At 37.0% G+C, this 25,766-nt stretch overlaps 2 protein-coding genes across 2 annotated transcripts in view; both read left to right on the plus strand.

The window, feature by feature from the left end:
- ERBB4 (erb-b2 receptor tyrosine kinase 4) overlaps positions 1-25,766 on the plus strand; it is a 1,413,192-nt gene that overhangs the window by 484,753 nt on the left and 902,673 nt on the right. Inside the window, exon 2 of the mRNA XM_069075217.1 lies at positions 25,542-25,693. Coding sequence (XP_068931318.1) covers positions 25,542-25,693 — 152 coding nt within the window. The remainder of the gene's footprint in view (positions 1-25,541; positions 25,694-25,766) is intronic.
- Positions 3,122-4,105, plus strand: LOC138151539 (actin, cytoplasmic 2-like). The gene has a single exon (XM_069075090.1). It carries the CDS (start codon positions 3,377-3,379, stop codon positions 4,103-4,105), a length of 729 nt encoding a protein of 242 aa, XP_068931191.1. The 5' UTR covers positions 3,122-3,376.

Consider the following 25,766-nt stretch of genomic DNA (forward strand, 5'->3'; position numbering starts at 1 on the left):
ACACCAAATGTTCCTTGCATAGTGGTCAGAAAATGAAAATTTCCCTACTTTGAAAATGGAATAACTGCAAAGGGAAAGGAGGAATATGTAAGGTATTAGAAGACTGGAAAGGTTGGGGGAAGTCATGAAGGGCTTGAAAAGATAAAGAATTTCAAGTTGATCCTGGATATCATAAGTAGCCATTGGAATTTATTGAGTAGGTGATATCACACCTGTGCTTTGGAAAGATTACTGCTTCTCATTATACTATCTTATTTAAAAAAATTATCTCATACAGCTGTTTTTTTTCTTGCTGATATATATATGCATATATATATATACATATATAGTCATTTAAATGCTGCAGTAAGCATTTCCACACGTACTGTGTGGTAATGATCTGATTGCTTTCAAGAACTCTTGATCAACACTTGATTAACTGGCATACAATGATAAGCATTGAAGTTTGAGGTTAGATAAATATTTGAAGGAATTATTTCATTTTTGAGTGAATGGACTGCTGATTCCAGTATCCACAATGAATCAGAAGAAGTGTTTTATTTTTGGTAACAGTCTTAAAGGGTTTTTCTCTTTTCATAGAAGAAACCTCTTAAAGAGCCATCTCTTAAAGAGATGTTACCCGAAGAGCCAGATAAAAGATTTTACAAACTGCTAACTCTGTACAATGGGAGAGAATTCTTTTTTCAGGCATGGGATTAGATAGACAATTCTATGAGGCTCTTTCCAACTCTGCTACTCTATGACATATAGAGTATGACATATACTCCTACTGGCCTCACTATTTACCAAATGAACAATGTACATTGAAAAGAGTAATGGGTTTGGAGAGGGAGGATCTGAGTTCGAATCCAGGCTTTGCCAGTTATTATCTGTGTGCCTGTGGACAAGTCCCTGGCTCTCAGACTCCTTATCTGTACAATGAAAGGATTAAGCCCGATGGGTTCCTATATTTCTTCCAGCTCTAAATAAAACAAACAAGAAAAAAACAACCATACAATCAATCCCAGTCTCATTTATGAAATTCACTTTTAAGTAAAAAAAAAATAATTACCATGAATATAAGCCTGTGAATATGGCTAGTCTTTAAAGGATGTTCCTTAATAATCAGTGTTATTAAATGGTTGTTTAAATATTGTTCCCAATAACAGTTATGTTAGAGGTCCACACATAGCTATAGTCTTCAATTTAAAATTAAAGCAAATATCCCCAGAAAGAATATAGCTTCATGTCCTTTATTCTAAGGCTTAGTCATGCCTAGTTTATAAATAAATCCAGGTTTATAAAACCTTGAAGCATTGTTAGGCTTATGGTTTATGTAGTTTATAATGTTTTTGGCAAGAGGTACCAAATGTTATTTAGCTTGTTTTGGCTGGTGAGAGGGAATTTTCAATTCTATTTTCATAAACAGGCTCATGAAATCAATGAGCTTGATGTTTTAAGCATTGTCTTATATACATTGGCTGATTGTAGAATCGATTGACAAGGGAGAGTTGTGATGTACTCAGTCAAAGCCTTCATATAGAGAACACAAATGGGGATTTTATGCATCCTTCCGAAATAGCATCCTTTTGAAATCAAGTCAATCTTACAATGTAAAAATTATGATGAATGCATTATTGATTCTGAATTGAATTAAACATAAAGTATAAGAAAAAAGTGTCAAAATCCTCTTCAGTTTTGAAGCATATAGAGTAAAACTTCGACAAATTGAAATGCTTAAACATGGGATATTCTGGATAATCAGAGTTTCTGTTCAGATGGAAAATTTCAGCATTTTTTTTTGGTTGGGGGGCAATCTTTCTAAACATATTAATTTAAGATTCTTCTTAAATGTGAAACAGAATAGATATTTGACTTGACCACTAAAATTTTGCATTGCTTTAGTATCATTTCTCTGAACTTTAGTTCTCATTGTATACTGACTTTAATGAACATTTATTAAGTAGTTATTATGTATTAGGCAGCAGTATCACAAAGGTTGTAAATGAGATATAGCCCCAACCTTCAAGAACCTTACAATCTAGTGGGGCAGATAAGACAGATATAGAAATAAACAAAAACAATTTAGAATTTAATAAGTATATTGTGGATTCAACAGAAATTAATGAGAGATTTGATGAGGAAAGGATCATTTTTATATTTGAGGGTACCAAGGAGGCAAAAACTTCATAGAGGAGGTTGTGTGTAAGCTGAACAGTGAAGAAAAACAAGGATTTCAACAGGTAGAAGGAGGAAGACATTTGTGCTACAATAGAGAAAAGTCCAGGTCTTGGACTCCTGGATTCCAGGACAATCTGAATACTAGGTCAGAGAACAGCTTGGTCTCATTATGCTGGGGCAAAGAGGGCTTTAAGGCCAATGTGATATTCACAGTGCCCATGGTGGCTATGTGCTGGTGTAGTTCTGAAACAAAACATATAACAGACTCTCCATATAGAAGACAGAACCAAAACATTTATTCAAATACTAGTAAGCTGAATCACAACATCAAAAACCAAATCCATCCATCATAGCATCAAAGAAGCTTGTACACATAACCAATGCAGCAAACATCAGTACCAAGCCTTCCTTCTGTCAGGCCTTCAAAGCAAAACAGTCCTCCTTAAGCAAAAATGCTCCTCTCTCCTCATGCTGCTCTGCCTTTGTGCTGCCTGCTCCCTGTTCTCCTTGTGCTCTCATCTTCTCCTTCCTGTTCCATCCTTCCCGTTCTACCCTTTCAGCAAACTCTTCCTACCATGGGCTCCATGTGTTTACATTTGGCCTTTTAAGGGCAGGGAAGGTCTTCAAATTCCCATTACCATTACAAGTGAATGGAGGTATATTCTCTTAAAGAAGGTTAAAAAGTTAGGAGAAAATAGACTAAGGAATATCTGACCTGGCTGACCAAGGACATGAAATGCTATCCTTTAAGTTTCCACATAGACTGCCAAATTCTCTCTAATTTTATATCTTCTCATTAAGAAGATGATTTATGGAGCTGTGAGCTCTTCCACCCAGCATGCACTTGCCTCCCCCCTGCCTCCAGGTGCGGGACCACCTTCTCTCTTCTCTTAAGTGTTTAAACTTGCCACTTCAAAGTTCGCAATGGATGATGATATTGCTGGTCTCCTTGTTGACAATGGTTCTGGAATGTGCAAAGCTGGCTTTGCAGGAGACGATACCCCTTGGGCTGTCTTCCCTTTCATTTTTGGGCATCCCAGACATCAGGGTGTGATGGTGGGTATGGGCCAGAAAGACCCTGTGCTGCTCACAGAAGGCCCCCTGAACCCCAAAGCCAACAGATAAAAGATGACTCAGATTATGTTTGAGACCTTCAAACATTGCCATCCAGGCTGTGCTGTCCCTGTATGCCTCTGGTCATACCACTGGTATTGTGATGGACTCTGATGATGGTGTGACCCACACTGTGCCCATCAATGAAGGTTATGCCCTTCCCCACGCCATCCTTTGTCTGGATCTGGCTGGCCGTGATCTGACAGACTACCTCATGAAGATCCTGACCGAGAGAGGGTACAGTTTCACCACCACAGCTGAGAGGGAAATCGTGCGTGACATCAAGGAGAAGCTGTGTTATGTCGCCCTAGACTTTGAGCAGGAGATGGCCACCACTGCATCCAGCTCCTCTCTGGAAAAGAGCTACGAGCTCCCTGATGGTCAGGTTATCATCAGTGGCAGTGAGAGTTTCTGGTGCCCAGAAGCTCTCTTCCAACCATCTTTCTTAGGTATGGAATCCTGTGGAATCCATGAAGCTACCTTCAACTCAATCATGAAGTGTGACGTTGACATCTGTAAGGATTTGTATGCCAACACCGTGTTGTCAGGTGGTACCACCATGTACCCAGGCATTGCTGACAGGATGCAGAAAGAGATTACAGCCCTAGCTCCCAGCACAATGAAAATCAAGATCATTGCCCCGCCCAAGAGCAAATACTCTGTATGGATTGGAGGCTCCATCCTGGCGTCTCTTTCCACCTTCCAGCAGATGTGGATCAGCAAGCAGGAGTATGATGCATCTGGGCCCTCTATTGTACACCAAAAATGCTTCTACATGGACTGTTTGTGTTTTACTTTTTTATTTGTCAAAGGGAGTGACATGATGACATGATAATAGCCCAAAAAAGAGGTGAGATTGGCATGGCTTTATTTGTTTTTTTTTTGGGGGGGGGGCACCTGACTCAGGATTTAAAAACTGGACTGGTGAAGGTGATGAGCAGTCTAGGTATGCTGGAGGCAAACACCCCCAAAGTTCTCCATGGTGTATTTAGGACTCTGATTGTACATTTGCTTTTGTTTTGTTTTGTTTTTTTAATAGTCATTCCAAATACCGTGTAATGCATTGTGACAGTTACAGGCCTCTGTGAAGGCTGTCAAGGAGTGATGTAACAGATCCCGAGGGGAAGGGGAAGGGGGGAGGTACTAGTATGGCTTTAAGTGTAAATTATGTAATCCTTAAAAAAAAAAAAAAAACTTTTTGTATCTTCTGCCTTAATACTTGTTCTTTTTTTTTTTAATTGTCAGCCATATGGAATGGCTCCCTAAATTCCTTCCCTGCCCCCAACATAGATGTGAATGAAGACTTTTATAATCTCCCTGAGAGTTTTGAGATTGGTGCCAGTACTTGGGGGAGGGGAGGAGCTTTACCTGTACACTGACTTAAGACCAGTTCAAATAAAAGTGCACATGTTAAAGAAAAAAAAAAAGATGATTTATGGAATAATGTGAAGGCTAACTTGGAGTGGTTAAGGGTATGAAGACCAGTCAGTAAATTATGATACTATTACAGATTGTCAGGTAACAGAAATTTGAATTATGGCAATGGAATTGAAAAGCAGGAATAGCTGCGAAATGTATTTTAGAGGAAGAACCAAGAATACTTGGTGACTTAGATGTGGGGGGTTGGAGGAGATGAAAGAGTTGAAGATTACTTCAAATTTTTATTTGGATAACTGGGAAACTTGTGGTATCAGTAGTAGAAGCAAGCAAGTTAGAAAATGAGTCAAATTTAGAATAGATTACTAATATATATATATATATATATATATATATATACAATTTGTAAAATAAGATTGTATAGAAGTGTTTTAAGGATTAATAATGTAACTAAGTGACTTGCCTAATATTTGAAATTGATTATGGACCATCCAGTTGTAGATGTCAAATAGACAAGTGGACATTTGGGATTGTAGTGAAGATCAAAATTGGAAAGTCATAAACATAGATGTCATAATTGACACTATAGGGATGTATGTCTTCCCTAAAGCAGCAGTTTTATAAAGAAATGAGACAATGGTTATATAAAGAGCCTTGTGGGATTTGCACCCTTAGGTTTCTAGAGAAAGCAAAAGAACCACTGAAAAGATTTGTGAAAAGGAGTCAGAAATTAAATAGAGGAACAGTATAGTGCTAGAAATTGAGGGGATGTCCATCAACTGGGGAATTGCTGAACAAGTTGTGGCATATGAATGTAATGGAATACTATTGTGCTATGAGAAATGATGAATAGGTGGGCTTCAGAAAAACCTGGAAAGACTTATATGAACTGATGCTGAGTGAAGGGAGTAGAACCAGGAGAACACTGTGAACAGTAAGAGCCACAGTGTTCTATGACTTTGATAAACTTAGCCCTTCTCAGCAACGCAAGAACCTTAAACAATTCCAAAGGTCTCATGATGGAAAATGGTTACCATATCCAGAGAAAGAAGAACTGTGGAGTCTGAATGCAGACTCTTCTTGTTTTTTTTTTTTTTCTCATGGTTCCCCCATTCATCCTAATTCTTCTATACAACCTGGCTAATGTGAAAATATGTTTAATAGGAATGTACATGTAAAGTCTATATCAGATTGTATGCCATTTTAGGGAGGGAGGAAAGAAGGAAGGAGGAGAAAATTTAAAACTTAATGAAGTGAATGTTGAAAAGTAAAAAGAAAAAAAATTAAAAGAAAAAAAGAAAATATACATTTTAGGCATTTCATTAAATATATCCAAATTACATGTAAAATTATTATTTTTTTTAATTTTGCGTTCAAAATTTTCTTCCTCCATCCCACCCCTGCCCCATCCCTTGAGAAGGGAAGTTATATCAATTATACATATGAAGTCATACAAAACATATTTCCATCTTAGCCATGTAGCAAAAGAAAAAAATAAAGTTTAGAAAAGGTATGCTTTAATCTGTACTTGGAGTTCATTAGTTTTCTTTGTGGAGATAGATAGCATTTTTCACTATAATTCCTTTGGAATTGACTTGGACCATTGTCTTGATCAGAGTAGCTAAGTCTTTCACAGTTAATCTTTCTTATAATATTGCTGTTGCTGTGTACATTGGTCTCCTGGTTCTGCTCCTTTCACTTTGCATTAGTTCACATACATCTTCTCAGGTCTTTCTGAAATCATCCTGTTCATTGTTTCTTATAGCACAATGGTATTCTATCACAATCATATACCACAGCCTGTTCAGCCATTTTCCAATTTATGGGAATTCTGTTGATTTCTAATTCTTTGATGAGGCATCTTTTTAACATGTTATTTTTCCTTCTTGTTAATTGCATCATGTTACCTATTCCACCTGTCATTTTTCCATTTTAACAATTTTGGAAATCACTAGAACTTGTGTTCTAGAAAGGAATTCAACTCATCTCTGTTTCTGCAAGGTCTAATCTCCTTTCAATGCCTTGATGCCTTTAATTATTGGCCTATACGTTAAATAGTTTCTATAACATTCCTAAAGTATCTTAAACACTGCTTTTTACTTAAGAAACCATATTACTAGCAAGCTTTTTTAAAAATAAAAACTGAAAATTGTAGATGTTAAATAATACACGAAAAAATGTGTATTAAAATAAAAGAATAGAATGAAGCAGTGCGGGGAGGACAAGGCCTGGTCAACTTGGCTGTAGGTTGATTCACCAACTGCAGGGGCCATTCTCAGGCCTATCACTGCAGGGCTAGGTTCTGACAGAGCTGGGTAAGTGACAAATGCAGGGCCTGTGACAGTGTTAGCAGCTACTCCTGGGACTACCAATCCACAGTCTAGAAATTTAAAAAGCACTTATCTGAACTTCCAGGGACCAGGATGGCAGAGTGAACCCCAGCTGCTCCAATCCTGCCCCTAGCCCTGAAAACACAGTAATTAATGCCCCAGAGCAAAATTTTTAACAGTGAAGGCTTGGGAACCCTTGAGGAAGGGCATGGCTAGGGCCCTGCCTCAAAATGGGTAAAAACAGACTGCAAAGACAATGACTCTAGAATCCTATTATTGTGAGCTAGAGGAACCAAATTCAGAAGGAGACCATAGTCACTCCACACACACAGCTGAAGCCTTAACAGGGAATATGAATTGGTCTCAAGCACAGAATGCATTCTTAGATGAGCTGAAAAAGAACTTTGAAAACCAAATTAGAGAAGTAGAAGATAAAATCAACAATAAAATCAAAATTGAGAAATTAGAAAAACATTACAATGAAGAAAACAGTTCCTTAAAAAGAAAAATGTGTTACCTAAGAGAAAAAGAGTATTTAAGAAGAAATAATTTAACTTTGGTCTTCAAGAGTCCCTTTGTTTCTCTGCTAAAAACTGAAGAAGTTTTGAAGGATACATATTTTTGAAGGAAACAAGCTCAAATATGACCTCCTGCATGAGCCTTCCCTGAGCTCTTCAGGTGAAGGTAATCTCTTCATCCTCATGTTTCTCACACTATTTTTTACTTCTCTGTCACACTTGTTTTAGGCTTATTTCTACCTTGTCTCTATTATATTTTAAGCTTCTAAAGAGTAGGAAAATTTCTGGTGTCTCTTATGGGGCCTCAGACATTATAAGGACTTAATGAACATGTGTTGAATTAAACTGAAATGAGGCAAAGCCCCTCTTCTATATTATAACTTATTTCTCACTTACTCTGGATAAATAAGGTATCATGTGTAAATAATGAACTTTAGAGATCTCTGCCACATACAGTTAGCGGTATATGTACCATAAAATGGTTATGTCTTTTCTAAATCAGTTTAGGTTGCTAGTACTTTCAAATTTTAAGAATAACAGGAGACAGTGCTGGTGGGATAGATAACATGAAACATGTGATTGTTCTAGATGCAAAGGCTTAGAGTGTACATATGATTTTTAATTCAGCAACATAAGTACTCCTAGAAAAATAAATTAGTTTTGTTAATCTGTGACAAGAACAACCCCTTAAGTTTTCACTCAATGAGGTATATGAAATCATCCCCCAACCTGGATAAAGATAGATTTTTATTCTCTGCTTGAGGGAAGAAATAAATTGCTTTTTATGACAGTTGAAGTTTTGAAACAAACCAAAAAATTAAACAATAACTGTATTCTATCATTTAAAAAGATAGTTTAATTAGAAAGGTGCCAGGGTTCTCTTCTTTCTTGCTTACTTTTAATATAGATATTCAAGGACATATAATTATGTCTACACTGCTCTGAATGCACGTCCATTTGTATATCTCTTTAAAAAATGTTAATATCAGTTATCTGTACCTTGATGGACCATAACTTAAGTGGGAAAACTGACAGACCTACTACTTGAGGAATAAATACTTAACGATTAACAACAGCTGATTTCCCCCTTTTGGTACAATTTTTTTTAGGAGAGATTAGTTAGTAGGTTTGAATATTTGTGAAAAATGGAAATGTTCAGAACTTTTTTTTTTTTAAACTGTGAGGTGAAACTTTCCATGTAACTTAGTTTAAGTGACTACGGTTGCTTGTTTATTTTATAACCAAACTGTTTGAGGAGGTAATAGCAATATTGGTTGGACAGACCATGAAAAAAATAGAATATGTCTCCTGCTCTGTTACTTATATTTACAAATATAAGAAGGATGAAATATCTTACAGCATGAATATTTTGAAAACCTAAATTGTACCAGCACTAGAAGATATGTTAGGCAGGGCAGATGATTCATAAGTGACCTAAAATGCACCTCTAATTATTAGGAGGATAGTGGAATACTCAAGATATGATAAATAGAATATCTAGAGATAATATAAAACTGCATAAATAATTAATAAATTTTGTGGTAATAAGCATAAGCAGTAAGAGCTCTAATCTGGGGTAATCAAGAAATGAAGGAGGTGGGACTTTAGCCATGGAGTATGAGGAGAAAAGGGGAAATCTGAGAACATTCTTGGATAGGGTCACAGTCTAAGCAAAGGTGTAGACGTAGAAATGGAAAAGATCTAAATATGCATTGGACAGTTGTGTTCCAGGAATTGAGGGGGCATTTGGGAATGTATATTAGGGGGTATTAGGAAGGACACAAAAGACTCTGTCAGAATTTTGAGGAGAAAGGATGGAATATGCTCTTTATAGTGTCTACTTTGTGGAAAGCACTGTGTTAAGTACTTTATAAAGTCATCTCATTTGATCTTCACAAGAACCCTGTTTCATTACCTCCATTTCTCAGTAGAGGGAACTGAGGCAAATAGAGAATTTTTTAAAGGGACTTGCCCACACAGCTAGTATGTATCTGAGCCGGAATTTGTATTCAGGTGTCCCCGACTCTCAGTCTAGCACTCTGTGTACTATGTTCCCTTGCTACCAATATGAAGAAGTATTTATTAGTGATTCTTCATCCATACATTTTTTTACTTCCATCCCTTTCCTGCCCTCAAAAGATTACTATGCCAGTTCAAATGATTACCACCCATATCATCTGTGACCTAAATTATTGTAATAGCTTTTCAAATGTATTTCCCAGTGTCCTTTTTCTCCCTTTCAACCATCCATCTTCTATACAGACACCAAAATAGCCCTCTTAAATACAGGTCTAGGAAAGGCATTTGTTTTCTCAGAAAATCTTCAGTGATTCTCAGGGAACCATGGAATAACTTATAACTTTATTTCATATCACCACCCCCTTCATGAACTCTGTCTTCTTATCAAACCAGAATAGTTGATGCTTCCCAGACTCAGCATTCTATCTACCACTTCCCTTTATTTGCAAAATCCATTTCTTGTTTTCTTTTCCTCATCTCTGCCTAAGCTGAGTTTCCTTGTCACCTGCTCTCTGAAGCCTTCCCATAACCCTAATATTTTTAATGTTATTTCCTTTCTAACACCCACCCCCATATTTCCTTTTCTTCAAACATCTCTTTCTCCCTTTCAACTTTGGAAGAAAGAGGGGGGGGGAGACTTTTCCATCAGCCTTTATGTCTCCATAGCATAGCATATAAAAGAAACATAAGAAATATTTGTTGTTGCACATTGTATTTTGTTGGACACATTCAATGATTGACCAAAGATCCCACACTTGTAAGGAGCCAACTTTACTTTCCTGTAATCAGTTTTGGCCAGCCTCTGAGGGTTCTATACAGAATCGGAACACGTAAGCTGTGTGCAGACAGCAAAGAAGATTGGGTTTCTGTGTGAGATTGCTAGGAACAGTTTGAAAAACATTATCTCACCACTTAAGGAAAGGAGGACTTGTCTGTTAAATCAGCATGCATTTATTTAGTACTTTCTGCTAAAACTCTCCACCATCATTTGGGGAGGGAATATGATAAGCAAACAAATGATGCCATTTCTGCTCTCAGGGAACTTTGTTTAATTGGGGACACAAAGTACATACATATAAAACAACTTGTTCTTTGGTATGATTACTAAACAATAAAAATTAGATATTATAGAGTTCAAATAGAAAATATAATTGAGGAGCACATGTGGGTGTGACAGGAATACCCAGGTAATAGGACCAGAAATTTGTAAACCAAACTAAGGTTTTTTTGAGTTGACAAGCAAGGGTGGCTCTCCTGCTCCAGTAAAGGCACACAGTTGTGGGAGGGAGCAGTGCTTTTATAGGGCTAGGGAGGAGTAGGGATATGGTGTTCTTTGATAGATCTTTCTTCATAATTGTCTGCTGAGCCCCAGATATTGCGCTTTAGCAAATTCTTGGAACTGGGCTACAAAATAGGACATCCAGTTGGATGAGATAACACTGATGAGAATAGGTAATGTTGACAGAAGCAGCAGCAGCTTTGGGACCTTTCAAACTAGAGGTGTTAAGGGGAGCGGGCAATGGGTCAGAAAAAGTTTACATTGTAAGCACTCAATGTAGTAATGGAAGCTGTTTGGCAACTCCATTGCCTATACACCCTTCTGGGTTACAGTTCAAGGGTGGAGTACTTTTGCTCATGAGGAAACAGGGGCCCTGATTAGCAAGATCTTTTCAGATCTTTAGGGCAGAGTATCGTTGAGGAGTGGCATCTTTTCCAGTTCCAGGGGAATAATTACCATGAAAAGTAGTACCAGTTGAAGTCTCAAGAGCTCAGGGGCTCTTCCTGAATGAGAACCAGAGCCCAGACCAGGAGAACACCGACCATACCTCTCCCCAGATCACACCAACTTGGAAGCATTGAAAACTATCAAATTCCCATAAGTAACTCTGGAAAGAGCAGTGCAAAAAAGCTTAAAGCTTGGGGCAGTACCTCTTCCTGCCCCCACACAGGGAATGGAACCCAACTTTAAAATAAATTCAAGGTCAAAAAGTACGGTGAAAAAAAAAATGAGCAAACGATAACAACAAAAGAACCTCACCAAAAAAAGTTATTACGGTGAGAGGGAAGATCAAGAAACAAACTCAGAGGATAATGATGTCAAAATAGCTACAAACTTCCTCAAAGGAAAAGAAAATGTGAAGTGGACACAGCCTTGATAAGAATTCCTGGAAGAGCTGAAAAATCATTTTCAAAATCAAATAAGAGCGATAGAGGAAAAATTATGTAAAGAAATGAAAGTAAAGGAAATATAACGAAAAGACAATTGGTTGATGCCCTTTGTATTTAAAGAGGACCAAAATGATGTCAGTATGTTAGAGTCAAGTTATAGCATGTCCAGTTGTGGCTGATCAGACCAATATGAGCTAGGAAGGTTCTGCCATAGGTGCAGTACAAATAGATCACGTGAACATTTGGGGTGGATTTTTTTTTTTTTTTTAGCATTTTGTGTTTCTTTTGAGCTACTTCAATTCTGCATTGTTCATAGAGCACAGCACATTCTCTGATTAGGGGACTCCATGCTGGATGGTCCTATGTCACACAACTCCAAAGTTCTTTAGAGAGATCTTGAGAGTGTCCTTATATCACTTCTTCTGACCACTACATGAACACTGGCCTTGTGTGAGTTCTCCTTAAAATAGACTTTTTGGCAAGTATATGTTTGGCATTCAAACAACATACCCAGCCCTTCAGAGTTGGATTCTCAGAATAGAGTCTGAATGCTTGGCAGCTTAGATTGAATAAGGACATCAGTGTTTGGTATTTTATCCTGCAAGGTGATTTTCAGAATCTTCATAAAGACAATTCAAATGGAAGAGATTCAACTTCCTGGAATAGTCCTGGTATACTATCCAGGTTTCACAGGCATATAACAATAGTGTCAGCACAATGTCTCTGTAGATCTTCAGTTTGGTAGGCAGTCTAATATCTCTTCTCCCCTACACTTTCCTTTGGAGCCTCCAAAATATTAAGTTAGATTTGGCAATGCATGCATCAACCTCATTATCACTGTGTACATCCCTGGAAAGTATACTTCCAAGGTAAGTTGATTTATCCAAAGTATTCAAAATTTCTCGATTTGTTGTAACTGACGGCTCTACATATGGATGGTGTTGTGCTGGCTGATGGAGCACCTGGGTTTTCTTGGTTATAATTGTTAGGCCAAAATGAGTACAAGCAGCAGAGAATCAATACATACTTTGTTGCAGTGGCTGCACAACATCTGCAAATAAAAAATTATGCACCAACACTCCTTGAACTTTAGTCATGGCTTGTAGCCTTTTCAAGTTGAAGAATATAACGTCATGTCATTAGCTGTCCTTGAAGCTATGTTCATCCTCACCGAAGGTGTTTGACAACATAGCTGGAAACATCATGTTAAAAAAGCATGGGAGCAAGCACACAGCCTTGTTTCACTCCATTGGTGACTGGGAAAACATAACAGCCTTGTCCATTCTCCAGAACATGGGCAAGCATGCCATCATGAAATTGATGAACAATACTGAGAAATTTCTCCAGGTAAATGAATTTTGACATAATTTTCTACAAGATCTCATGACTGATGGTATCAAAGGCCTTGACCTTTGTTTTTTTGCTTCTGGTATTTCTCCTGGAGTTGTCAAGCAGCAAACACCACATCAAACATTCCTTGGCCCTTTCTGAAGCCACATTGGCTCTCAGATAACCATATTCCAGGTGAAGGATCAGCCTATTAATGAGGACTCTGGCAAGAATCTTGACAGTAATGACTAAGAGACAGAATCTATGATTGTCACAGGACAATCTATTCCCCTTACCTTTATAGATATGGACAATGGAGGCATCCTTGAACTCCTGTGGGATAATCTCCTCTCACCATATAATCTGGAAAATTTCAGTCAGCTTTTGTATGAGCAATGAACTCCCAGTCTTGTGACTATCACCTGGAATAGAATCAGCACCAGCTGCTTTGTCACATGAAAGAAGCCTAATGGCATTTAAAAACACTTTCCTTGGAATTTCAGCTAGGGAGAGATAGACTTCAACATGAGGTAAAGGGTCAAAGGCTTCAGCATTGATTGATGATGGTCTGTTGAGAACACTAAGGAAGCCTTCATGTCCTTATCACTAAACAATGTGGCTCCATCAGCACTGAGTAGTTGAGATGCACCATAGGTCTTTGGCCCATAAATAACCTTCATCATAAAAGCTCTTTGGATTTTTTAGTATCAGCATTAAACTGAATTTCATCTGCCTTCTTACTGAATCAAAATCCTGCATCTTTCTAAGCTTCACTTGGACTTTTCTTCTGATGGAAATAAATTCTGCCTTCCTAGAGATGGATGAGCTATCCTGCTGGTAAACCCTGTGGAGCTCTGATTTTTCATTTAGCATCTTCTGAATTTCCCCACCATTTTCATCAAACCAGTCTTAATGTTTGTGAGTGTTCTGACCCAGATGAGCAAATGTAGTTGTGTACACCAAATTTCTGAAAGATGCCCACTCCTTTTCTACCCCACTGTTGTCAGCTGTGTGTTGGCTCAATTTTCCCTCTAAGCTAGCAACAAACTATTTCTTCTCAGAGAAGTACCCGAATCTGTTTACATTAATTCTTCTAGTAGTTTTTTGCCTTGGGGCTGCCATTTTTGTTGAATGCAAATGGAAGACAATATTGGTCATGAGATACTTAAATCTTCAATAGTAAGTGACTATTGCTGCTGCTGTTTTCAGCTCCTTTTCTCCTAAGGATTCCCTGCCTTGTCTGGAAGTCTGAACCTACTCTAGCATTAAAGTCACCCAGAATTATAAGCTTGTCCTCCTTTAGTAAATTAATAATAAAGGTCTCCAGGTCTTCATAAAATTTTTCTTTGACCTCATGTAATGGGAATGCAAATTTGGAAGATCTTTCCTGCCCCTAGGCTAAAATGCACCTGAAGCCTGGGGTGGGAGGCTTGTTTTTCAGTAGATACTTCTTGATTGTCCAGTGAGTCAATAAGGTTGTTACATTCTCTGAGCCAGGGGAAGGCTATATAAGCCCTGATGTGTAGCTTTGTTTTGGGGGCTCACTTTGAGAAGTGTTCTGTGATTTGATCTGTATTCTGGGAAGTTGTTGTCCAGAGCTCCCCCGGCTTTGAAAAACCCAGATGTGGAAACCCAGATGTTGACTGGGTATGGTTGTAATGGTTGGACAGTTTGGAAATCTGTCTACTTGATCTGTTTCTGTCTTGATAATTCTGTGTATTTTGAAGTTCGGAGTGCTGACCTTTTTCCCCTGAACAAGGTAAACGATATATGTCTGGCTGATTAAAGTAAGCTTGTTAACCCATTTTGAGTTGCTTTCCTTTAACAAACCAGATCCAAGAACCTGTATGGGCAGCCACCCTGAGCACGCTTGGGGTGCTTGCTGCTACACCTCATCAGGATTTCTCATGGTGGGAACAAAGGCACTGATGATGGTGGTGGGGTGTTTTCCTTCAGGTGGCAATCATATTTTCTAGCCCCTTCCTCACACTACAAGGTAAGCAGTGTGATTCTTAAATGGCTGCTCAGACACCCAGGGGGCTGCTGAATCCCACTGCTACTTCTAATGAGAAGACAACTCCATGGCCCAAACTGCCTGTGTGCAGGGTTCTGAGTATAGTTCCCTGTGCTTCATCACTTGCCTATTGCTGCAGGATTTTGAAATAGGTCAAAATGTGAAACAGTATGGGTGATGTCTTTCGAATTATGTGTAAATGGGATTTAAGTAAGGCAGAGTTGCACAGAATCGTTGGCCTCACTCTCTCTTCCAGACTCATCAAACTCCAGTGGAAGGACAGTTAAAATAACTGGGGATGACTTCAGATACAGTGGATGACTTTGGCATCTTCGATGCCTAACCAAGCTTTAAAAGCTCCACAGTGCCTACTTGAGCTGCCTTCATGGATTTTGGAACAAATTTTTCTCATTTGCCCATTCCACCAGGGGTAGTCTACATATACTTGGGGTAGATAATAAACCCCCCCCCCCCCGCAACTCACCAGTGGTTTTGAGACTCCTCAGTTACTGTAAACCTGGTTTAGCCACTCTGCTGAAATAGTTGACCAGAGTGTGGCTGCTCTGTGTCCTACAGCTTCTTGGAATCACAGGTGAGAGTTAGGTGGATGAGGTGGACAGCAAAGGTGGAAAGCTGTCCTTAAAAAGGCTCAATAGCCCTCATTCTATAGGTAGTAGTCTTCCCTAAAAACACCCTAGACCAATGAAAAGACAATTAACAGCATGATAAAAAGGCACAAGAAAGAAGAAACTTTAGAAAACAGAATTGACCAAATGGAAAAAAGAGGCAAAAAATTTACTGATGAAAATAACTGCTTAAAAAGCAGAATTGGCCCAGTGTAAAAAGACATAGAAAGACTCACTGAAGATAAGAAATCTTTAAGAATTAGAATTGGACAAGGAGAAATGAATGACTCCATGAGGCATTAAGAAACAATAAAACCAAGTTAACTATGTCATCAGAAAACAACTCTCCTGGAAAATAATTCAAGAAGGAATATTTTTAAAATTATTGGATTGTCTGAAAGCCATGATCAAAGAAAAAGCATAGACATATGTTTTCAAGAAATTATGAAGGAAAAAGGTCCTGATTTTTACCAGAGGGAAAAATAGAAATGGAAGGAATCCACTAATCATACCATGCATACCAGGCATTCTGAAATTATTATGAATATCAGAACCAAATTTCAGAGCTCCTAGTCAAAGAGAAAATACTTCAAACAAAAAGAAAGAAACCATTAAAATATCAAAGAATTACTATCAGGACCATATAAAATTTAACAGCTCCTATTTTAGAACAGTGAAGAATTTAGAATATGATGTTCTGGAGAGCAAAGGGGCTACTATTATAAACAAAAAGTATCCACCCAGAAGAACTCAGTATAATCTTTCAGCAGAAAGAAACTTTGATATTTAATGAAATGGAGCATTCCTGACAAAAGGACTAGAGCTGATATAAAATTTGATTTTCAAACACAAGACTTAAGAGAAACATCGAAAGGTAAACATGAAAAAGAAATCATTTTTAATAAGGTTTAACTTTCTACCATTTTATATGGGAAGATGATAGTTGTAACTTCTAACCGCCTTGTCATTATTAGGGTAGTTACAAGTATTCTACATACATATAGGGCATGAAAGTGAGTTAAATACATTGGGATTATGAATCAGAAATTGAATACAGCTTCCTCCATATTGGTAAACTGAGCACAATTGCCTCCATCTTGTGTTAAGCATTAGCTCACCCATTAAAGGATCTCCTTACCTAGACTGACAACCCAATGGTCCCTCAATAAGAATATTCTGTGTGATAACATTCGTTCAGTGAGATTTCAAGTGTTCCCTGATTTCAGGAATCAGCTTAGTCATTTAGGTCATGGTATGTTATCTAATGAGCCAGCTCTTGCAACATATACTCCCAATATCCACTCTCCTTTGTATTTTAAGTACATATGAGACCCATGTAAACTAATTTTGGGGAGCCTCTGTCCATGCAGGTAGGGCTGCCTTGTTAGCAAACTCAGTAAGCTCTAAGACAAGTTTGATACTTTAGGGTCTCATTATCCCTATGTCACCCATGATAGTTTTACTTAAATGTTAGAAGGAAAAAGTTCAATGGGTTAAAAAACAAAAGATGTCAGTAAAACAAGATAAAAAATTTAGCTTATGTTGTATAAGTGTCAAAGAATAGATGATACGATCATTTTGTCTTCTTTTATAACAAAGATTTAGAATAGCTTTAAGTGATTCAAATGAAAAAATATTGTCCATAACATATTTGGCCCCTTATGTTTTTCTTCCACACATACTATATTCATCATTTTTATCTTTTAATTTTCATTACATACATCAGGCTATTCTATGGAAAAGAGCTGGTCTATTTGTAAAAGGTATTTAGCCTGGTAATGCTTTATGTGTAAATCTAAGTATATGTATACTCTGTACTGTGTTCCTGAATCCATGCTTGGGCTCACACCATTCTTTTTGGGTAGAATGCCCTTCATATTCATCTATAACCATGATACTTCAGGTCTTAAATCCAAAAGCAAACTGAAAATGCCAACTCTTTCATGAAGTTATTTAATTTTCAGAGTTGGAAGTAATGTGTACCTAGAAGATTTTTTTTTATCAGTGTAGGTATTCATCTTCTAACAGAAATGGTAAAATCTCGAATTTCTCTTCATTTGTAGTTTTTGTTGATATCTAAGCCTTCAAGATAAAAGTCTCATTTTTGTCTCTCCAACAATTCTATAATCTTTGAAATATTTTGAAATGCTCTCTTAGTGACTTTAAAGCTGTTTTTACAGTCATAGATTTCTTTTCTACATTTTGGGGTAAAGTTAGTTGACCTGGTAATTTTAACTTCTTAGGTGCTATTTCTGTTTCTTTTCATAGTATGTCATATTTTGAAATGGTACAGTATATATGTTGTGATTCTATTATTGCTCCTATATAAAATGGATTAATTTTAAAATGCTAAGCTATGAATGAGTTTTTAATATATTTTTATATATAATAAACTTTATTTAAAAAATAAAAAAAACTTAGCTTGTGGACTATACAAAAGCAGAAAATTCATCCCAATTCAGGAGATGCAATTTGGCAATTTCTATCTAATTTGTTTTACATTTTGACCTTTACTATACATGGCTGCTTTTGAAATGAAAGCTATTTCAGTAATCAGTCATTCACTACTTGCCAATATGTAATCAATTTAGCTGCTATATTTTTGGAGAAGAGAAGAGCTATGTTGGGCTGCTTGTCCCATCTACTGTGTTCCTACTCTCTTCTTTAAGGAAGCATGCATATTGTGCAGGTAGGAGATTTCTGGATTTTCTTCCAGTCTTTTTCTTCTTATTCCCTAAACTTGAGCTATATTTTTCTTTTTATAATTTTTTTTTTATAAATTTGTTTGTTTACTTTTAGTTTACAAGATTCATTTCCATAATTCCTTGAGTTTCACATTTTGTCCCCCTCCCTCCCAATGGCAGCATACAGTCAAGTATAGGATCTTTAAATACTTTCACATTATACATTAGTCAGGTTATAAAGACAGATTGTATCAGATGGAATGAAAAATGTTAAAGAGGATATAAAACCAAATAAGAAAAGGAAAAAGATCAGGTAGTTTGCTTCCATCTGGATATAAGCTCAGTTCTTTCTAGTTCTTTCTCTGGGTGTACACATTTCACTCTATCACGAGTCTTTTGGGATTGACTTATATCACTGCATTGCTGAGAATAGTCCAGTCTATCAAAGTTGGCAATCACACATACGTTGTGTCTGTAATTGTGTACAAATTTCTCCTGGTTCTACCCTTCTCACTCAGCATCAGTTTGTATAAGCCTCTCCAGGTAAATATGAAGTCCATCTGCTCCTCATTTCTTATAGCACAATAGTATTCCGTAACATGCATATACCACAGCTTGTTCAGCCATTCCCCAATTGATGGGCAAATCCTTAATTTCCAATTTTTTTGCCACCACAAAAAGAGCTGCTATAAACATTTTTGTACATATGGGTCTTCCTCCCACTTCTATGATCTCTTTGGGATATAACCATAGGAGTGGTATTGCTGGGTCAAAGGATATGAAATTATTTATAGCCCTTTGGGCATAGTTCCAGATTTCTCTCCAGAAAGGCTGGATCGGTTCACAACTCCACCAGCAATGCATTAGTGTTCCAATTTGCCCACATCCTCTCCAGCATTTGTCATTTTCCTGTTTTGTCATCTTAGCCAATCTGACTGGTGAGATGTGGTACCTCAGAGCTGTTTTGATTTGCATTTCTCTAATCAATAGTGATTTAGAGCACTTCTTCATGTGCTTATAGATATCTTTAATTCCTTTCTCTGAAAATTGCCTGTTCATATCCTTTCACCATTTATCCATTGGGGAATGACTTGTATTCTTAGAGATTTGACTCAATTCTCTGTATATTTTAGAAATGAGTCCTTTGTCAGAGACATAGGTTGTAAAGATTCTTTCCCAATTTCCCACCTCCCTTTTAATCTTGGTTACATTGGCTTTGTTTGTATAGAAGCTTTTCAATTTCATGTAGTCAAAATTATCCATTTTGCATTTTTATAATGTTCTCTAATTCTTGCTTAGTCATAAAGTCTTTCCCTCTCCACAAATCTGACAGGTAAACTATTCCTTGTTTTAGGAGACTGCTTACAGTATCAACCTTTATACCTAGATCATGCACCCATTTAGATTTGATTTTGGTATATGGTGTTAGATTATGGTCTATGCCCAGTTTCTGCCATTCTATATTGCAGTTTTCCTGGCAGTTTTTGTCAAATAGTGAGTTCTTATCCCAAAAACCAGGGTCTGGGGGTTTATCAAACAATAGATTACTATAGTCATTGACTTCTGAATCTCGTGTGCCTAATCTATTCCATTGATCCTCTACTCTATTCCTCAGCCAGTACCAAGTAGTTTTGATGACTGCTGCTTTATAATACAGATTGAAATCTGGTATAGCTAGTCCACCTTCCCTAGCATTTCTTTTCATTAATTCCCTTGATGTTCTGGACCTTTTATTCTTCCAAATGAATTTTATTACTATTTTTTCTAGCTTTACAAAATAGTTTTTTGGTAAATTAATTGATATGGCACTAAATATATAATTTAATTTAGGTAAAATTGTCATTTTTATTATATTAGATCAACCCAGCCATGAGCAATTGATATTTTTCTAATTAGTTAGATCTGACTTTATTTGTGTGAAAAGTGTTTTGTAGTTGTGGTCATATAGGTCCTGGGTTTGTTTTGGCAGGTTGAATCCCCAATATTTTATAATGTCTACAGCAACTTTAAATGGGATTTCTCTTTTTATCTCTTGCTGTTGAATTGCATTGGAAATATATAGGAATGCCAAGGATTTATGTGGGTTTATTTTATATCCTGCAACTTTGCCAAATTTATTTATTTTCTCAAGTAGTTTTTTACTTGATTCTCTAGGATTCTCTAAGTATATCATCATATCTTCTGCAAAGAGTGATAACTTGGTCTCTTCTTTGCCTAATTTGATTCTTTTGATTTCTTTTTCTTCTCTAATTGCTACTGCTAACATTTCTAGTACCAAATGAATAAGAGGGGTGATAGTGGACACCCTTATTTCACCCCTGATCTTATGGGAAATTTTTCTAACTTCTCCCCATTACATATAATACTTGCTGATAGCTTTAAATAGATGCTACTTATTATGTTAAGGAAGGCTCCATTTATTCCTATACTTCCTAGTGTTTTTAATAGGAATGGATGTTGTATTTTGTCAAAAGCCTTTTCTGCATCTATTGAGATGATCATGTGTTTTCTGCTGGTTTTATTGTTGATATGATCAATTATCCTGATGGTTTTCCTACTATTAAAACATCATTGCCTTCCTGGAATAAATTCTACCTGATCAAAGTGTATTACTTTTGAGATAAGTAGCTGTAGTCTTTTTGCTAATATTTTATTTAAAATTTTCGCATATAGATTCATGAGGGAGATTGGTCTATAATTTTTTTTCTCTGTTTTATCTCTTCCTGGTTTAGGTATCAGTACCATATCTGTGTCATAAAAAGAATTTGGTAGGACTCCTTCTTCACTAATTTTCCCAAATAGTTTGTAGAGTATTGGAATCAATTGTTCTTTAAATGTTTGATAGAATTCACTAGTAAATCCATCTGGCCCTGGACATTTTTTCCTAGGGAGTTGAATGATGGCTTATTCAATTTCTTTTTCTGAGATGGGGTTATTTAAGTAATTTAATTCCTCTTCAGTTAATCTGGGCAACTTGTATTTTTGTAAATATTAATCCATTTCCCTAAGATTGTCAAATTTAGGTGCATATAATTGGGAAAATAATTCATAATTATTGTTTTAAATTTCCTCTTCATTGGAGGTACATTCACCCTTTTCATTTTTGATACTCATAATTTGGTTTTCTTCTTTCTTTTTTTTTTATCATATTCACTAGGGGGCCTATCAATTTTATTGTGTTTTTTTTCATAAAATCAGCTCTTACTTTTATTTATTAATTCAATAGTTTTCTTAATTTCAATTTTATTAATCTCTCCTTTGGTTTTCAATATTTCTAATTTAGTATTTAATTGGGGATTTTGAATTTGTTCTTTTTCTAGGTTTTTCAATAGCATGCCCAATTCGTTGACCTCCTTTTTCTCTAGTTTAATCATGTATGCACTCAGGGATATAAAACTTCCCCTAAGAACTGCCATTAATGCATCCCACAAATTTTGGTATGTTGTCTCATTATTATCATTCTCTTGAATGAAATTACTGATTGTTTCTATAATTTCTTGTTTGACCCACTCATTCTTTAGGATTAAATTGTTTAATTCCCAATTAGTTTTTAGTCTGTCTTTTAATGGCCCTTTATTGCATATAATTTTTATTGCATCATGATCTGAGAACGATGCATTTAATATTTCTGTCTTACTGCATAGAATTGTGAGGTTTTTATGCCCTAAGACATGTTCAATTTTTGAGTATGTTCCATGAACCACTGAGAGTAAAGTATATTCCTTTTTATCCCCATTCAGTTTTTTCCAAAGATCTATCATACCTATCCTCTCTAAAATTCTGTTCACCTCCTTAACTTCTTTCTTGTTTATTTTGAGGTTGGAATTATCAAGTTCGGAGAGGGAGAGATTAAGGTCTCCCACTAGTATAGTTTTGCTATCTATTTCTTCCTCTAATTCCTTTACCTTCTCCTCTAGGAATTTGGATGCTATACCACTTGGTGCATATATGTTAAGTAATGATAATGCTTCATTCTTGATGGTGCCTTTTAACAGTATATAGTTTCCTTCCTTATCTCTTTTAATTAGATCAATTTTTGCTTTTGCTTTATCTGAGATAAGGATTGCTAACCCTGCTTTTTTTACATTAGCTGAGGCATGATATATTTTACTCCAGCCTTTTACCTTTACCCTGTGTGTATCCCTCTGTTTCAGATGTGTTTCCTATAAACAGCATATTGTAGGATTATGATTTCTAATCCAGTCTGCTATCCATCTCCATTTTATGGGAGAGTTCATTCCATTCACATTTATAGTTATGATTGTTATCTCTTTCTTTCCCTCCATCCTATTCCCTCCCCTTTTAATGCTCATATTTTCCCCCTTCTCCCTTCCCCCCTTTATAGTTTTTCTTTTGACCACTGCCTCCCTCAGTATTCCCTTATCAACCTCCCTCCCTTTTCCTCCCCTTCCCCCTTCTTCCCTCCCTACTAACCACCCCCCCACCTTTCTTAGTCCTTTCCCCCTCCTACTGCCTGTAGGATATTTTTATACTTAATGAAGTATGTTATTTCTTCTTCACACCAAGAGTGGCAGGAACAAATCTCATGGGAAGCTCCTCTCCCTCCCCTCTTTCCCTCTAAAATGATACTTTTTGCATTTCTTCTCCATAGAGTCCTATGCTTAACTGGTTGTTATTCCCTGTTTGCACCAGAACTAATGAGGGAAAAGTTCATATGATTCCCATCTCCCTCCCTTCTTTTCCTCGGCTATATTGTTTTTATGCCTCTTTGTGTGGCATGATTTAAACTTTTCCACTTCATTCCTTCCTCTTCTTCCATTGTAGTCCCTTTGTAGCCCTTAATAAGATTTTTCTTTAACTGTCATTTTGAGTATTTTATACTCATACCCTCTACTTGTCTATAAACAGTTTGCTCTTATTAAATAGCAGGGTGTGTGTGTGTGTGTGTGTGTGTGTGTGTGTGTGTGTGTTTATCTTTCTATGTCACTCTTGAATCTCTTAGTTGGAGGTTGAATTTTCCATTGAGCTCTGGCTTTTTCATCAGGAAGGTCTGCAACTCTGTTATATCGTTGAATGACCATCTCTTTGCCTGGAAGAATATTCTCACCCTCATTGGGTAGGTGACCCTTGGTTGTAACCCAAGCTCTTTTTCCTTCCAGAAAATTGTATTCCACTGCCTCCAACCTTTCAGTGTAGAGGCTGCCAAATCCTATGCAATCCTCACTCTGGTCCCTTGATATTTAAATTGTTTCTTTCTGGCCACTTGAAGTATTTTCTTTTTTACCTGGTATTTCTGGAGTTTGGCCACAACATTTAGAAGACTTTTCAGTTTGGGATCTCTTTCAGCAGGTGTCTGGTGGATTCTCTTGATTTCTATTTCACCCTCAGGTTCTAGTATCTTCAGGCAGTTTTCCTTAATGATCTCTTGGAGAATGTTGTCCAGGCTCATTTTTTCATCATGCTTTTCTGGTAGGCCTATGATTCTCAAATTATCTCTCCTGGATCTGTTTTCCAGGTTAGTTATTTTTCCATTGAGGTATTTTACCTCTTTTTCTAATTTTCTTTCTTGTTGTTTTGTTTGACTAATTCTTGGTTCCTCATAGAGTTATTTGTTTCAATTTGGTTGATCCTAGTTTTTAGCAAATCATTTTCCTTCGTTAGTTTTTGGAGCTCCTTTTCCATATCATATACTTTTCTTTTTAAAGAGATGTTTTCTTCATTATAATGTTTTTCTAATTCTGCAATTTTGTTTTTGAGAGAATTATTCATTTTGTCTTCTATCTCCCTCATTTGGTTATCAAAGTTCCTTTTGAGCTCATCTAGGAGAGCTTTCTGTGCTTGCGACCCGTTCCCTGTTGATGTTTCAGCTGTGGATGTGGAGTCCACATTGTCTCCCTCTGAGGTTGGCTCCTCCCTCTGAGGATAATAGGACTCCAGAGGCTTTTGTAGTCTTCTTTTGACCCATTTTGAGGCAGGGTCCTATCCATGCCCTTCCTCTAGGGATCCAAAGCCTTTACTATAAAGGGTTTTGCCCTGGGGCAATAGTTAGTATGTTTTTTTTGGGGGGGGGGAGTTTGGAGCAGGCGGGGTTCACTCTGCCATCCTGGTCTTTGGAGGTCCTGATAGGGGCCTTTTTTTAAAAATTTCTGGGATATGAAGTGGTAGTCCCAGGAGTATTTGCTGTCCCAGACAGGGGCCCCTGCATTTGGTTCTTACCTTGCTCTTTCCACTCCCAGCCCTTTGGTGATAGGCCTGGTAGTGGTCCTTTTGGTTGGTGGGATGACTCGCCCCCTGAGTTGATCAGGCCTCTTCTGGGACTGCCTCTGCAGGCCGTGCCTTCTGTACCTGCCTCAGCTAGCCGCTCACCTTCCATGCTTCTTGAGCTATATTTTTCAACAGTTCATACATGCATATTGGAATCACCAAGCCTCAAGGTATATGCTTGCTTACATTGTAGGAACATGCCAAATTTTCACAGCATTCCTCTACTTCATCTTTTGCAAAGGATGCTGGTGGAGAAAGGACCTTTTTCTTCCCACTGTCCTGTTATGTTCTTCATAAATATGGCTAGATAAGATTGCTGTGTAAGTCATGAAAAGGGGTTTGTCGTGATGACACCTCTCTCTGTTATTCTTTTCTGCAAGTTCCCTTTTTCATTTGAGTGAAACTTAATTCTGTCTTCTGTTTTTATTTATATCAGCAATTATAATATGGATATTACTGGGTAAAAAAACTGAATGTCAATTAATTAAAATAATTTTTTACATGACTAAAGAACTGTTATTCTTGTATCACTTCTTAGAATCCCATTTCTTGCCCTTGTGGTCATATACTTGTCACAGTATATTTAGTATTTGTTTTTGTCTGTCAAATATTTTGTATTGTCCCCTATAGAGTATAAGTTCCTTAAGGGTAAATACTATACTCACATTGATGTATATTATACATGCACACACACATGCACACATATTATCTTTACTTGTAACATTGATAAAGTTTAGTTATTTGTTATTGAGTGTATGTAACACATTCTACTTTGGGTTGAATTCTGTTTTTAGTTTCCATTTATTCTATTGCTTTTCTCATTGTTGCTAATCAGGGGTTTTCTGTCCTGTTCTTAACTGAGTAGCAAAGGCTAATCTGAATATGTACCATCATCTGTTTTGTTGTTGTTGTTTTAGTGTTTGTATTATTCAGAAGGCTGTTACTTTATGCATGTGTATATACTTTTGTTTTTGCAGTGTGTGCTGGAACAGAGAACAAACTGAGCTCTCTCTCTGACCTGGAACAGCAATATCGTGCCTTGCGTAAATACTATGAAAACTGTGAGGTAGTGATGGGGAACCTGGAGATAACCAGCATCGAGCACAACCGTGATCTCTCCTTCTTACGGGTAAATCTCTCTCTCCCTCTCTCTCCCTCTCTCTCTCTCTCTCTCTCTCTCTCTCTCTCTCTCTCTCTCTCTC

Source organism: Petaurus breviceps, unplaced genomic scaffold (genome assembly GCF_028583685.1).
Source record: "Petaurus breviceps papuanus isolate PSGF00001 unplaced genomic scaffold, PetGlider_PUasm1.0 90903, whole genome shotgun sequence".
In the NCBI taxonomy this organism is placed as follows: Eukaryota; Metazoa; Chordata; class Mammalia; order Diprotodontia; family Petauridae; genus Petaurus; species Petaurus breviceps.